We start from the raw sequence: 17,500 nt of genomic DNA, 5'->3' as shown, positions 1-17,500 counted from the left end.
ACATGTATGTATGTTTTGTGTTCATATTTTGTGTTTCAGTGTTAACGGTATTCTGTTATATAATATTACGTTATGCAAATGACGTTTTCCACAAATGGCTGTTGAAATTTGGTCTGCGTTATTCTATGTACCATTAAACCAAGTAGCATCTCGCCGGGTCAAAGTTGAAGTTCCACGAACCTTAAATGCAGACATAAATACAGTTCTGTCTACAATTGATGATATATGTAATAGGACTTGTGCTGCTTCGTTTGGACAGCAAATTAACGTAAATTAACTGGTATCAGTATATCATGCACTATGGTATTGTGTTTGGGATATGTGCGGGGTGCAATTAAAATGAGCAGAACATTTTTTGTCCGGGACTACGGTAGACAAGAACATTTCCTGTTATTTAAAAAGTCCAAAAAAGAAACCCAAACAAACAAACCCGAAAAGAAATAATAAAACGAAACCCCCCCCCCCCCCCCCCCCCCCCCCTCAAAAAAAAACCCCACACCAACAAACAAACACGGTCTACGTTCAGCCAGTCGTTTTACGCTAACTGTTTGCAAACTATTTTTATTGGTTCATTCGGTTTAATGTGTAGCGTAAACACAAGACTAGCAAGCGTTGGTGACAAACGGTCGACTGAACGTAACATTAGTAGACTCTCATGTTATCCATTATTTTTAACAGTTATTTTTGCATCCATATAATTTGATATAAATCATGTCTTGATTGAAATGTTGCATATTCATTTACATGATTTGATTTTGGGGAGACAATTTACATTCCTATGGATTTATATTTTTGAAATGTTTTCTTTTCCAGTTACGGTTAGATAGATTGTTGTTGAAGTCGTGCTTCCAAAGAACGCTAGATAATTCTACTACTCGTCGATAAAAAACCGTTTCGTGTTTCCAGATCATTGCTGTAGGTCTTTCTAAAATTACAGTACCTGGATGTCGAGAGACGTTGGCAACTGAAGGGTCAGTTATTTTAATTCGTCTTTCAACTGGAGGGTGTGTATATGTGTGTATAATCTCTACAGTTGGGGACGTAGTTCCCCCGACTCTTCTGCGTCAGAGTAATTTCCACCCCTCTCTAACTCACTCACTCTCTCTCTCTCTCTCTCTCTCTCTCTCTCTCTCTCTCTCTCTCTCTCTCTCTCTCTCTCTCTCTCTCTCTCTCTCTCTCTCTCTCTCTCTTTCCATATACGTACAGTACTAGTACTACTACCAAACAATGCGAACAGTTTATATGAAGAAAAAAAACTATACCTGATTTTCCAACTCCTGCTTTGCCGATGACAACGATCTTGCTGTCTGATTTTCCTTTGCCATTCGAGGTCATCCTGCAGTCCAGGAAGTTGTAACCATCCAATAAAGACAAAGTCAGAAGAAATCCTCCTAACTTTCTGATCTCTGGGATCTGTTCATCATTGAATTTCCACCTTTATTGGACGCAGAATGTATTCTTTTTTCTCCAAGTGGATATATGTCAATAAAGATTGTTACTGCAAAGTATCAACGTAAACTTTCAATGCAAGTCCAATGGTGTTCTTTCACAATATATGTTAATGTTCGCAATATACGTTAACTGTCACAAAATACATTAATGTTCATGAAATACGTTAATTGTCACAAAATACGTTAACGTTCATAAAATACGTTAACACGCAAAATACGTCGTTTCATAAAATACGTTAACTCTCACAAAATATGTCAACTTCCACAAAATACGTTACTTTCACAAAAATAAGTAAATGTTCACAAAACAAGTTGACATTCACAAAACATGTGCATATTTAACAGTATCTTTCATCTCTGTGTACGGTTATGAGTCACGAATTCCTGGCGCCTTCTTGGACTCGGATTTGCCCCCAGGGGACACCGGATACGGGTGAGAGAGGGGGGAAATAGACTGCTGGACAAAACACCTCTTTCTTTGAGAGCCAGATTGCATCAGACGCGTATTATCATCACGTATATGTGCGAGTCTCGTTGACTAGTCTCGACGAACCTGAAAACCACAGAAGTCTGGAGTTTCGTCCGGTGTCAGATAAAACGCCAACAGATCCTGTAAAAACAAGATTTATTGTGTTAGATAACCGTTATTAATGTTTTTCATTTGTTTGGCAACATCCATTCGACGCGTTGCCCCGCGCGTGTGGAAAACTTGGCATGCGGCGCGCATTAATAACGTGGTTATAGTAATTAGGACCTCGGAAGAAGTGTCGGGGAATGCATATATCATCCAATATGTCGTCCACTGGATAATTGCATGGTACGGGCCGCGTCGTTCAGTTGTTATAATAAGTAAACGGAGACCTGTGTAATTCCGTAAGACCGGCTGAGGTGGCGTAATGGTTAAGCCGTCGGACTGGTAGGTACTGTGTTCGCATAGATCTCGGTGCCGGCTCCACCCAAAGCGAGTTTAATGACTTCAGGGTTAGGTGTAAGGCCACTACACCGACTTGTTTTTTTGACTAACCACTAACAACTAGCCACTAACTCACTGTCCTGGACAGACAGCCCGGATTAGCCGTTGGACTTAAACCTGAAAGGTACTGAGTTCACATTCCGGTACCGGCTTCCACCCAGAACGAGTTTAACGACTCAGTGGCTAGGTTTAAAATCACTACACCGACTTGTCTCTTTCACTAACAGCTAACCACTAACTCACTGTTCTGGACAGACAATCCAGATAGCTGAGGTATGTGCCCAGGGGAGCGTTCTTGCAGTGGCGTAGCCAGGGAGGGGGCAGGGCCCTGCCCCCCCCCCCCAATCCCTGGAAATGTTTATCTTTTCGTTTATTAATAACATTAAAAAGGTTCCTGTATCATATCCCACTACACAGGTGCCCCCCCCCACCCCCCCCCACCCCCCAATACAAAATCCTGCCTACGCCACTGCGTGCTTGAACCTTAATTGAATATAGGCACTGAAAAATAAGTATAATTCTGAACTGTTAATGGTTTTCATTTAAGCACGGGGTTAGTGTTGACTGCATGGACTACAGATTAATATAAATAAGAAGTGAAACAAATAATTGCAGTACACATAAATATAATACAGTAAAAATGGTATGTACTATAAACATGATATATTCACTTAATAATAATAATAATAATTATTATATATATATATATATATAACACGATACAGTGCAAATGACCCTGTAAAAGCAATCATAATGTCATACAGTACAATAAAATATGCCTATGACATGACATGGCTTGGCATACGATACGATGTGAGGTGATATGACACAATTCGATATGATATAAATGATACGATAGTATAGAACAGGATACGACACGATATCATACAATACGATACGATAGCACATGATACAATATCGTGTACTGGGAGCTTTGGTCTAATACTTAAAAAAAAAAAAAATCACAAATGATTCATGTCCAGACCATGTCAGCAATAACTTTCCATTTAAAATCAGTAGTTACATTCAGATTCCATTGCTCTACGGTCGCGATAAGATAAGCAATATATACATGCACATATACGTTTTCACTGCACTGTTCATACAGCAATGTTTGCCGTTCCTGAAAATAAAACACACATAACACAATTTAATATGACGTGTGTTTATTTCGAATATTCGAGACTGCGATATATACTGCTGAAGGCAGATTCTAATATCCACGTGCGTTTACTCAGAATAGTCGAGACAGGAGTTGTAAACTGTTGATGTGCGTGATCATCGACTGATAGTTTCCATTGCCGGTTCACATATCCTAGTATCTTATTTAGAAAAGCAAGAAAAGGCAGAAACGAATGTTTACAATAAAAACACATCATTTCGTCATCCGCTATTACATGTCAGGAATACAGTATCTGCGATAACATGGGCCGAGTTCAGCCAGACCGAGCAGAAATGGTTTATGCACTTCACGTTAAACCAAATGACCACATCAGGAACCAGTCGAATAGTTCGCGACCGTTAGCATCGCTTGTCTCTGAACACGGGGATGGTGCCGATACGAGGGTAAAATAAACACCCTACAATCAACAATGCTGTTGTTTTCGATTAGCATTCCATTTAGTTGAATAACTTGATTTTTGTGCTTGGTACACGCTTCAGCTATTTGGGCTGTTTGTCCAGAACGGTGGTTAGCTGTTAGTGAGAGAGAAGTCGGTGCAATGGCTTTACACCTACCAACTTAGACAGTAAAATCTGACTCTCTGTGAGGGAGCCGGTACCTGGGGGCGAACCTAGTAGCTACTAGCCATAACAGTTTACAGTTAAAGCTTGCTTTATTTAACGACACCACTATAGCACAATGATTTATTAATCATCGACTATTGGATATCAACCATTTTGGTAATTATGACACGTCTTTTGTAGAAAACTGGTTACATTTTCCCATTAGTAGCAAAGGATCTTTTAAACGACATGACAGCACATACTATATATACCAGTCTTTGGACACTGGTTGGGATGGGAGAAAAGCAATCAGAAAATGTCCCCAGCGAAGAAATTCGATCCTCCGACCCATGCCCCTACAGACTGAGCTAAATCCTGCCCCAATTTCAAACTAAGGGAGAGAAGAAACCCACAGCCGCCATTCTCACCGAATGCTAGCAAGGGATCTGTTTGTTACACGTTCGGGGCGGGTCGTAGCCCAGTGGTAAAACACTCGCTTGATGCACGGTCAGTCTAGGATCGATCCCCGTCAGAGGGCTCATTGGGCTATTTCTCATTCTAGACAATATGCACCACGACTGGTATATCAGCACACATTAATTAATCATCGGCTATTGGATGTCAAACATTTGGTAATTATGACATAATATCAGAAAGGAAACCCGCTACAGTTTTCCATTTGTAGCAAGGGATCTTTTTATATGCACCATCCCACAGACAGGACAGCACATATAACGCTGTGACGGCCGTTGGTATTTCAGTAGTGATGCATTTTTGGAACGAGAAATAGCCTAATGGGCCCACCGATGAGGATCGATCCTACACTGACCGCACATAAAACTGGGCTACATCTGTCTGACACTTCGTGTTAAAGGAAACCTGCGTTGTTTTCATTAGCAACCAAGGCTCTATTGTAGGCACGATCTCATAGACAGAATAGCACATAGCACGTCACCCGAACTGGTTTGCCGAGGAGGTTCGACACTACGACCCATGTACGTCAGACGAGCAGTCTACTGACTGAACCAAATCCCCTCTCCACCCCCCCCCCCCCCTCCATCATAATATAGCCTCAGTGTAAACTTTTAAAAAATAAATATTTGTGGTAAATTAGCTAGAGAGGATTGATCCCACAACCTAGTGCATTTCAGGCTATATACAGTATACACATGCCCTTAATCCCCAGAAGCAGCCGAAACAACAATAATACACAAACAAATAAACAACGAAAAATATGAATTTATTATCGTTAAGCGGAAAGGTTTTCGTACATGCTTTTCTAGAAAACGTATTTCATTTGAAATCTGGGTGCGCCTAAAAACCGGAAATATTTTGAGAGCCAGACCACTTCCAAGAGGGTCCGGAAAGGAACCTGTGCGTAACTTGATGGTTTCTTCTCTTTGAAGAGCACCCCTGGCCCCAGACAAGTGGAGTTCACATGTCGCTCACATGCTCTGCCCTATTGTCAAAATATTGATCTTACAACATGTGCAGTCATTTCGGTTTCTTTTTCATTTTTATGATGAGTTCCAGGTGAGTTAGCGAAGACTGGTTGAACTAGAAGAATAAAATAATGGTTAATGCCACTTTAGCCTAGTTTCCAAGGGACGTATTTTTTTCTTTTCATCTCTTATTTTTATTATTCGCATGGAATTAATGTAGAGGTACTCCAAACACCAGAATGACCACAAACACGTTGGAATTACTAAAACTGACAATTTGCTCCCCCCCTCCCCCACCCCCCCCAAAAAATATATAATAAAAAAAAATATATATATAACAAATTGAGTAATTAATGTGTACGTTAACGGTGAAAAAGAAGTTACAATAGTCGAAACTAGGGTACGAGGCTTTAAAGGGAGGATTACCTTTATTATATGTTTTGTTTAGGTTTTAAATATAGCTGAGATTAGCTTAAAGTGATTCTTGTGTTTGCGAGGTAAATCACACAGATGTTCAACAGTATCGAATGTTGCATTATTCACGAACACGCATGTGTACTTGCTTTAGGCCATAACTTCTTTTATTTCCGTCAAGTGGTTAGGGATTGGCCATCAGGCCAACACCTTGCATTTTAACTTCATCCCAAACACCTGTACATGTATGTACTGAAAGTATCAAAGGCGGATAAATTATTTTATTTTATTTGAACAAAAACCAAAACAATAGCAGTCCTTAAACGTTAATAAAACACTTTGTATTTTCATTTCAAATATTGGAAAACAAAGAAAGAAATGTTTTATTTAACGACGCACTCAACACATTTTATTTACGGTTATATGGCGTCAAACATATGGTTAAGGACCACACAGATTTTGAGAGGAAACCCGTTGGCGCCACTACATGGGCTACTCTTTCCGATTAGCAGCAGGGATCTTTTATTTCCGCTTCCCACAGACAGGATAGCACAAACCATGGCCTTTGTTGAACCAGTTATGGACCACTCTTCGGTGCAAGTGGTTTACACCTACCCATTGAGCCTTGCGAAGCACTCACTCAGGGTTTGGAGTCGGTATCTGGATTAAAAATCCCATGCCTCGACTGGGATCCGAACCCAGTACCTACCAGCCTGTAGACCAATGGCCTAACCACGACGCCACCGACGCCGATCTTCAAATATTGGAAGTTCCTTTTATAGATACAATGGAATCTCGTTGGGTTAAACTCGGAAGGTTCGAATACACTGCAAAGCTTTAACCAAAAACGAAGTCCTGAGTTTCACTTATACGATGTTTCAACCGAAGGGTTAGGTCAAACTACACGATAGGTCGAACACTTTCTCGGCCCCACTCTGATTCTGCCCATGCGTCTTTAATCACTTTAAACATATATATACACACAAATGATGATGAACAGTGGCTCTTTAACTGGTGATATGTGGGGGCTGGGGCGGTGTTCGACTAGATATCAACTTGTTATAGGGGTGCGAGACATTGAAGAAGCAATCTCCAAAGTGTAAGTTTCATATTTCGTTATTTTTTATAACATATATCTATATATATCTTTGTGATAAAGTCCTATAAGTATTAATATATCCAACACATAACGCTTACTTCATTAAGTCAAGAATATCAAAATTGTAATGTGTTACCACTGGGCGTATTTTCTTCAAGAATCAATGACGAAAGATAAACATTACTATACATAGAAAATCTTAAAGAACATTTAAGCTATCAAAGTGGCAGCCAGCTTTTCTTTTCAATGTGGAGAAGCATTTCAAATTCAGGCTGTGACGTCACACCTTAACCTGTTGGTCACCCTTAAAGTAGTGGATTTTTGCAATGATATACATTTATAAATACATGTAGTAGTAAAATTAAGATATTTGGATGTAATTCTTCAAGTCACTGGCCTTGAATGCGGGGAATATTTTGTCGCCATATTTTTTACTCTTCCAAACAAACCAAGGGTTATTTATATAAAAACAGAACATAATTTGACATATTTCATTTAATTTCAACTTATTTTCGTGCTTATATCCAATTAAGGTTCAAGCATACTGTCCTGGTCACACACTTCAGCTATCTTGGCTGTCTGTCCAGGACAGTCGGTTAGATGTTAGTGGTTAGTGAGAGAGAAGAGTGTGTAGTGGTCTTACACGTACCCATTGAGTCGTTAAAACTCGCTCTGGGTGGGAGCCGGTACCGGGCTGCGAACCCTGTACCTATCAGCCTTACATCCGATGGCTTAACCACAACATCACCGAGGCCGGTGTTTGACATATATATATACCAGGCCCTTCTTCAAAGATGGGATAAGGGTGAATCCAAACAAGCACTGGGGCAATGATGCTTAGAAAGGAGCTAGTAAAGTTGGTGGTTTTTTGTTTACTAATCGTGCACATTCATTCACTCATTAACCATAGGCCACTGGATATCAAACATTTGGTAATACTGACACATAGTCTTCGGGGGAAACCCGCCATATTATACCATTAGCAGCAAGAGAACTTTATATGAACTTACCCATAGACAGGAAAGCACATACCACGGCGTTCAAATATATCAGTCGTGACACATACAAAATACCCATTACTACTAACGGAAACAAGGGTACCGGGTAGGGTGCATGATGCGCCTGACAAAAGTAGGTCGCGGTGACCTAGTTATGGTACACGACACTGCCATCCCAAGTTGTACTTGAAAGTAAAGTTTGTTTTATTTAACGACGCCACTAGAGAACATTGATTTTTTTTATCTCATCATCGGCTATTGGACGTCAAACATATGGTCATTCTGACACTGGGTTTTTTCAGAGGAAACCCGCTGTCGCCACATAGGCTACTCTTTTACGACAGGCAGCAAGGGATCGTTTATTTGCGCTTCCCACAGGCAGGATAGCACAAACCATGGCCTTTGTTAACCAGTTATGGATCACTGGTCGGTGCAAGTGGTTTACACCTACCCATTGAGCCTTGCGGAGCACTCATTCAGGGTTTGGAGTCGGTATCTGGATTAAAAATTCCATGCCTCGACTGGGATCCGAACCCAGTACCTACCAGCCTGTAGACCGATGGCCTAACCACGACGCCACCGAGGCCGGTCAAAGTTGTACTTGAATGCAAGATTTGATGATCATATTTGAATTGATAAGGGGTATATGGCCCAACGAGGATTCCCTTTAATGTGCAGCAATGCGTGAAAAGAAGGTCACTGTGACCTAGTTATGGTACACAACAATATCATCCCAAGTTGTACTTGCATGCAAGGTTTGATGATCCAATATGTATTGATAAGGAAGATATGGACCAACAAGAATTTTCTTTAAAGTGCAGCGATGCGTGAAAAGTAGGTCGCGGTGACCTAATTATGGTACGCGACACATCGCCACCCGAAGTTGTACTTGCGTGCGAGGTTTGATGATTCTAAAATAATCAAAAGATATGCTCCGGAATCGAAAGGTTTGTGGATGGACGGGTGGATGGGTGGACGGATGAACGGACGTGTCGACGGACGGACGAACAAAGCTATAATAGGCGTATCAGAATGTAGTGAGTGTCTTCTGAAAACTACGAGTCAGAATTACCAGAATGTCTCGCATCCAATAGCCGATGATTGATTAATCAATGTGCTCTAGTGGTGTCGTTAAACAAAACAAAGTGCATACGTTCAACAAACACTGGTCGAAATGTGAATCAAGAAACCAACAGTGAAGTAAACGAACATGACGGGCCTCAGTGATGTCGTGGTTACGGCTGATAGGCACTGGGTTCGCACCCCGATATCGGCTCCCTCCCAGAGCGAATTTTAATGACTCAACGGGTAAGTGCAATGCCACTACACTAACTACTCTATCACTCACCATTAACAACCAACAACTAACCCACTGTCCTGGACAGACAGTCCAGATAGTTGAGGTGTGTGTTCAGAACAGCGGGCTTTAATCTTAACTGAAAGCAAGCGCATGGTTTTATTTTTATTGTTATTATTTGATTGTGTATCTGTTACTTCTTTTTTGTTGGTTTTGTCTCGAGTCTTTTCTTTTCTTTCTTTTTCTTTTCTTATTTTCTTTTTCTGTTTTTTGTCGGGTTTGGGTTTGAGTTTTTAAATTTAATTTTGGAATAATGATTTATTATTTTGTTTTAGTATCATAACACTGGCGGTTGTGAAGAAAGAATTTCTGTAATTTTTTTCTTGCTAAGACACGCCAATTCAGTAACTTTTTCATAATACATCTCGCTATGGAAGAATCACACTGATTCCCCGACGGCTTCTAAGGTCATGGTTTATCGTGATTTCTTTCCATTATCTCTCTTTACTGAACCTTGTTTGTTTTACATATCATTTAAGCAAACAAAACTATGACATGTGCATGACATGTATACGACATAATGTCACCCCAGCAGAGAACGTGATAAAGAGGCGTGGAACGGTCTAGAAAGGATAAACCAAAACAGCCTTTGTTTGCTGGAAACGTACCGGAGTGAACTCAGCAGAGTAAAGACTTAAGGTGACAAACACAGATCAACATGCAGCGCAAATAGACACACTGGCGACACGAGTAACTCGAACACTTGGGCGACGATTTTAAAGAAAAAAAGAGAGAGAGGAATGAAAGAGGGAGGGGAGAGAGACAGACAAGCAGAGGCAGTGAGAGACAGACAAGTAGAGACAGAGACGGATGTGGAGAGAGACAGACAAGTAGGGACAGAGACGGATGTGGAGAGAGACAGAGAGAGAGAGAGAGAGAGAGAGAGAGAGAGAGAGAGAGAGAGAGAGAGAGAGACACTGAGAGATAGAAGAGTAAAACGAGAGAGTGAGAGAGGTTGAGAGAGAGAGAGAGAGAGAGAGAGAGAGAGAGAGACAGACAGAGAGAGAGAGAGAGAGAGAGAGAGAGAGAGAGAGAGAGAGAGAGAGAGAGAGAGAGAGAGAGATACGGTAGCGAGGTTACAAACAGAAGACAGAAGACCTAACTATGTACATACACGTGTACAATAAGTCAATGACACCCACACAGAGCCAAGTAAGAGAGAAAACAAACATATCTATTACCATTCACAACAGACAATGGTTCTCTCGGACCTCCTTGATACTCTGTGTGTATCACTGGAAAAACAAAGAATTACACAATTTGCCTTATAAACCTTACACGTAAATGTTATCAGAAACGGGTAGTTACATGAATGTTTTTTTTTAATCCCAGGCATTATTGATATCTCCTTATTCCGACAGGAAAATGGCTGAATATACCAGGAGATGAAAAATGATGTAATATCTGTAACCAAAGTTACATAGCAAGAGATTGTTTATATGTACTTTCTCACAAGCAGGACAGCACATATCAAAGTATTTGATACACCAATGGTGGGACACTTGTTGGGAGAGGGAACACATTAATGGGTCTGTGGAGGTTCGATCCCACGAACCAAGCTACTGAAGCGAGTGTTCTACCCCCTGAGCTAAATCCCGCCCCCTACCACGTACCATGTGTATGGTCTGAGCGAAGACAAACATTAATTCGAATATGTACAAAGCATTTTGCTAGAGCAGCGTACTTGAATCTTAACTGAACATAGCCTAACGGACGATTTATTGCTCCCGGCCATTCTTTCCGTTTAACGGATGTGTTAAACGGATTAACGGTCCGTTTAATGAATGCATGTGTACACGCTCAATGAAAAACGAAGTATCATTCTCGTCCGTTAACGGATGCGTCAGACGGATCCGTTAGACGGGCGTATGTGTACCTAGCTTTAGCCTGAACATAAGCTGTATCATCACAAATGATTTCATGAACACTCTATCAACACTGTCTAGTTATTATGACAGCAGTTTACAGGAAGAATTAACAAATAAAACAATTTGACATTTTATGCATATTTTTACACATGATTTTAGCACCTGAATACTGAAAAGAATCGTAGACATGTTTTATTATAATACATACATTCAAATGAAAGTTGTCATGTTTTTTAAAGGGTATGGAAAAAAACCAATATGTATTACTACTACTACTACTACTATAGCCCTCGAGTACTCGGGCTACTACTACTACTACTACTATCACTACTACTACTACTACTACTACTACTACTACTACTACTACTACTACTACTACTACTACTACTACTACTACTACTACTACTACTACTACTACTACTACTACTACTATCACTACTACTACTAAGAAGAAGAAGTTTGTTTTATTTAACGACGCCACTAGAGCACATTGATTTTTTATCTTATCATCGGCTATTGGATGTCAAACATGTGGTCATTCTGACACTGTTTTTTAGAGGAAATCCGCTGTCGCCACATAGGCTACTCTTTTTATGACAGGCAGCAAGGGATCTTTTATTTGCGCTTCCCACAGGCAGGATAGCACAAACCATGGCCTTTGTTGAACCAGTTATGGATCACTTGCGGAGCACTCACTCAGGGTTTGGAGTCTGTATCTGGATTAAAAATCCCATGCCTCGACTGGGATCCGAATCCAGTACCTACCAGCCTGTAGACCAATGGCCTAACTACGACGCCACCGAGGCCGGTCTACTACTACTACTACTACTACTACTACTACTACTACTACTACTACTACTACTACTACTACTACTACTACTACTACCACTACTACCACTACTACTACTACTACCACTACTACAATATTAAAATTACGTAAACAATTATTAATTAAAAACAGAACTCTTGTTATATTATTATATACAATAACACATTTTCGACATATTCCGTAATTTCATACCTAAATTAAACTTATGCATGCAAATAAATTGGTTAATATAAAATCACAGTTATATCTAAGTTATTAATTACCTGTGTCTGTCCGTTATGATCACCCGATAGATAGATCACAATCACAAGTGAACAACTCGACGTTTTACGAGAGCTGCGAATAACTTTAAAGTTCACTGGAACACAGTCCGAAATGTTTTTACGGAAACTTCATCATCCCTTTGTTTTCCCATTCAGCCTTTTCGGCACACTTCGGTAATCCCCGGAGAGCTCCCTCCCAGCTGTTCTGTAAATGATTACAGATTCGTGTGTTGGGCTTGAAAGCGGATGATTGACAGGGTGTTGCTCGTACTAATGTTCAAACCAGAATGCACGGACTTGAAATCAGCGAGTGTGGTTGCCAGTTTTGTGATCGCCAGTATTAGCGCGAGCGTTCAAACCTGTTACGCCTGGCTTTAGAGTTCTTTGTCTCAGAGCACGTAAAATTCTAGGGGCTGGTACAAAAAGGAAGAGGAGGTGGTGGTGGTGGTGGTGGTGGTTATGATGATGGGGGCGCTAGGAAGTTAAAGTTTGTTTTGTTTAACGACACCACTACAGCACATTGATTTATTAATCATCGGCTATTGGATGTCAACATTTGGTAATTTTGACATATAAGTCTTAGAGAGGAAACCAGATACATTTCCCATTAGTGGCAAGGGATCTTTTACATGCATCATCTCATAGATAGGATAGCACATACCACGGCCTTTGATGGGGCTAAAGTGGATTGAGTTTTAAAAAAAGAGATTTCTTTGATGAGACTTCTAGAACACATTGATATATTTTTTAAATTGGCTGTTGGACGTCAAACATTTGGTAATTCTGACATACAGTCTTCAAAGGAAATTCTATACATTTTGTTTTTCATTAGTGCTAGAGGATCTTTTTATGTGCTTTCCCAGAGGTAGGACAACATGTATTATACCCTTTGATATACCAGTTGTGGAGCACTAGCGCCCCCCCCCCCAAAAAAAAAAAAAAAAAAAAAAAAAAAAAAAAACAAAAAAAAAACAACAACAAACAAACGAAAAAAAAAAAAAACCCACACCAGTTAGAGAATGGGTCCAACAATGGGGTTCGGTCAGAGAATGGGTCCACCGAGTGGGTTCGGTTCTAGGACTCGGCGACCCATTTTATGAAATTGAAAGTTTTTAACATCAAGAACATTCTTGCCTATAAACGGGGGCGGGACGTAGCCCAGTGGTAAAGCGCTTGCTTGATGCGTGGTCGGTTTGGGGTCGATCCCCGTCGGTGGGCCCATTGGGCTATTTCTCATTCCAGCCAATGCACCACGACTGGTATATCAAAGACCGTGGTATGTGTTACCCTGTCTGTGGGATGGTGCATATTAAAGATCCCTTGCTACTAATGGAAAAATGTAGCGGGTTTCTTCTCTAAGACTATCTCAGAATAACCAAATGTTTGACATCCAACAGCCGATGATTAATTATCAATGTGCTCTAGTGGTGTCGTTAAACAAAACAAACTTTCTCGCCTATCAACAGAATACGGCTAGACGATACCTGAGCTATGAGTAAATCAAATCACGGCAGTATTAAGTGAATTTTACTGGTTGAAAAGCAAACAACGGAAATCATTTCCGGTCCTTTGAACGCAGACAACATAATATTGACACTGTAATTGCAGAAATGCACACTTCATGTTAGAATAATACAGCACCCTCGTGGGTGGTCACAATTATTTACACAGCGTTTTTCTGTCATTGATTCTGTACAGTGTCCTGTATTATTAACATGAACGGAAGAAGTTTGTTTATAAGTTTGTTTTGTTTGAACGACACCATTAGAGCTCATTGATTTATTAATCATCGGCTGTTGGATGTCAAACATTTGGTAATTTTGACATATAGTCTTAGAGAGGAAACCCGTTACATTTGTTTTGTTAGCAAAGGATCTTTTATATGCACCATCCCACAGACAGGATAGCACATAGCACAGTCTTTGTTAGCCCAGTCGTGGAGCACTACCTGGAATGATTCAGGCAGATAAACAGACAGTTAGACGGCACAGTTTTAAAGTATCGACTAATTTAGAGGCAGGGCTCAGTTCGGTAGAATACTCGCCTGAGGTGGTTCGGTCCAAGGATCGAATCCCCTCGGTGGACCCATTCTTTAATAGCTTTTTTTTCTTCCTAACCAGTGCCACTCAAATGGTATATCAAAAGCCATGGTATGGGTTGTCCTGTCTTTATGATTTATTTGTAAAAGCTCTATTGCTGCTAATGCACAAAATATAGCAAGTTTCATCTGAACACTACATATGAGAATGATCAAATGTTTGAGATCCGTAGCCAGTGATTAATAAACCAGTGTGCTCTAGCTTTTTGTATATATAATTACGATCAAAACAAAGTGTATCGATAATTTTTCGAAATAGTGAAAACTAGTTCATGTGAACGTTTTATTTCGAAAGTAAAAGTCAAATCATTTGGCGAGATTTGAACACTGATATACACAATATTTACCATCAAATATGAAGAGCGCAGTTCACATACAGAACTTGGGGTAAAGTGAGCGGTTTCGCGAGTAAATGTTTCGGTGTACTTTCTTTTGCTCGCCACTATCAGGCGCGTATGTAACAATTTTTGCATTGAGGTCTGGACTGTGGCGAGCGAAGTTTATAGGGGGTCGAGTAGCCCGAGTACTCCGACTGTAAGAGAGTTAGACGGACATTTGTCGTTTTGAGACGGCCCCTGGAAGACGGGATGGCTGAGTGGGCGATCATGTGACGCAACGTCATGATATAGGTCGGCGAACTTAGAATTCTGCTGTCGTTTGCTGAGTTTGCCGAAACTTAGCTGAATATAGGTGCTGTCGGGTTTCTGTAGTGTGTGTATTAGTGATTAATATCTGAATTTTTTTTAATCAAGTAACTCGAAAATGGTCGATGTAAATGTATTTGACGTCAAACATAGGATTGTTGTGGTAAGAGAACGGAAATCTTTGACAACGTTTTGGCCTCTGACTGTAATAAGAGCGTATTTATGTCCAAATGTCCGTCTAGCTCTCTTACAGTCAGAGTACTCGGGCTAGGGGTCGAGTTGTGCTCCCCTGGGAACATATATTGAAAACAAACAGAAAATTTGATCTCTGTACCCCCACCCCCGCCCACCCACTCTGCACACGAACCTGAGTTAATAGTAGGATACAAAAGTAAATGTGTTGGGTTTCAAGTGGTGGGTGTGTCCAGCCCCCTCCCCCTACAATTTCTTCGGATCTGCGTAGACTGTTATGTCAGGGAATACCGAACCGAGCACCTATGTGTGTGTTCTGTCTGATTTTCTTGTTTAAAAACATTTGGCCATTGTTGTGTTCCCCAGTTGACATAACAGAGTTAAGTTCGTAACACCGTCCTCGCGAAAAACCGCTGTATTCGTCCCAGCTGTGTATTAACGAGTGATGGCAGTTATCCCTATAGGAAAGGAAATGACATGGGCAAACACTTATGTCTGGCAAAATTGACTGTTATCTACAGTTCAGTCTCGATAAGACAAACACAGATCCATTCATGATGAGGAGCGAAAACATAGAGGGGTTTTTCTTCGATGAAAAACATATATACAAAACACACATTGCGAATTAAATACAGTACTATAAAAACAAGCATTGAAGGAAAATACTAAATTAGGCTACAGGCCTACTCGAGAATATCAGACCCTGTAATATAATGTGTGCTAACTTAGTATGTGCTTCTCGTTCAACAGAATCACGATGTATTATTGTAACATATAATAATAATTATTATTATTACATACGTTAACCTTTATTTACGTTAACTATCAATTAAAGGAACTATCCTGAATTTGCAGTCAAGATAAAATGTTTTTGACTGACAGAGCTATTGTTTTGCTACTAAAAGTACATAATATGTATATTTTCTTGTTTAGAATACTTTATCAGGGTCGTAGCTAGCGGCGGGGACGGAAAAAATATAGAAACTGAAACTAAATTCTCTTTTCAACCGTTTAAGGGGTTTTAAACTATTAACTACTCAGTTGTCCCCCCCCCCCAAAAAAAAAAAAAAAAAAAAAAAAAAAATAATAATCAAAAAATAAAATAAAATAAATAAATAAAAAATAAAATAAAATAAAAATAAATAAACTGTGCGTGTTCGATTCATCTTTAATTTAATATGTAACTCATATCTGTATGTTAACGGGAGGTTATGATAGCACATGACGGAAGTAAATCTGTATATAGTATCTGTAAGTTAACGGGAGGTTATGATAGCACGTGACGGAAGTAAATCTCTAACTAGTATCTGTATGTTAACGGGAGGTTATGATAGCACGTGACGGAAGTAAATCTCTAACTAGTATCCGTATGTTAACGGGAGGTTATGATAGCACGTGACGGAAGTAAATCTCTAACTAGTATCTGTATGTTAACGGGAGGTTATGATAGCACGTGACGGAAGTAAATCTCTAACTAGTATCTGCATGTTAACGGGAGGTTATGATAGCACGTGACGGAAGTAAATCTCTAACTAGTATCTGCATGTTAACGGGAGGTTATGATAGCACGTGACGGAAGTAAATCTCTAACTAGTATCTGCATGTTAACGGGAGGTTATGATAGCACATGACGAAAGTAAATCTCTAACTAGTATCTGTATGTTAACGGGAGGTTATGATAGCACATGACGGAAGTAAATCTCTAACTAGTATCTGTATGTTAACGGGAGGTTATGATAGCACATGGCAGAACTAAATCTCTAACTAGTATCTGTATGTTAACGGGAGGTTATGAGCACATGACGGAAGTAAATCTCTAACGGGAGGTTATGATAGCACATGACGGAAGTAACTGTATGTTAACGGGAGGTTATGATAGCACATGACGGAAGTAAATCTCTAACTAGCATCTGTATGTTAACGGGAGGTTATGATAGCACATGACGGAAGTAAATCTCTAACTAGTATCTGTATGTTAACGGGAGGTTATGATAGCACATGACGGAAGTAAATCTCTAACTAGTATCTGTATGTTAACGGGAGGTTATGATAGCACATGACGGAAGTAAATCTCTAACGGGAGGTTATGATAGCACATGACGGAAGTAAATCTCTAACTAGCATCTGTATGTTAACGGGAGGTTATG

At 40.1% G+C, this 17,500-nt stretch overlaps 1 protein-coding gene across 2 annotated transcripts in view; it reads right to left on the bottom strand.

Annotated features, from left to right (window-relative positions):
• The window catches only part of LOC121380408 (ras-related and estrogen-regulated growth inhibitor-like), a 30,087-nt gene extending 17,594 nt beyond the window's left edge, over positions 1 to 12,493 (bottom strand). Inside the window, exons 1-2 of one of the 2 annotated variants that reach the window (XM_041509208.1) lie at positions 12,420 to 12,493; positions 1,263 to 2,061 (exon numbers count right to left, since the gene is read on the bottom strand). In XM_041509208.1, coding sequence (XP_041365142.1) covers positions 1,263 to 1,335 — 73 coding nt within the window. In that variant the 5' untranslated portion in view covers positions 1,336 to 2,061; positions 12,420 to 12,493. Of the gene's footprint in view, positions 1 to 1,262; positions 2,062 to 7,202; positions 7,337 to 12,419 lie in introns of those variants that run through there. The other variant, XM_041509206.1, reaches the window with a different exon arrangement.
• Positions 12,494 to 17,500: the final 5,007 nt, after the last annotated feature.

The sequence above is a fragment of the Gigantopelta aegis genome, chromosome 9, assembly GCF_016097555.1.
Source record: "Gigantopelta aegis isolate Gae_Host chromosome 9, Gae_host_genome, whole genome shotgun sequence".
NCBI lineage: Eukaryota > Metazoa > Mollusca > Gastropoda > Neomphalida > Peltospiridae > Gigantopelta > Gigantopelta aegis.
The sequence above is the reverse complement of the archived record's forward strand: the minus strand, read 5'-3'. Positions and strand labels throughout refer to the sequence as shown.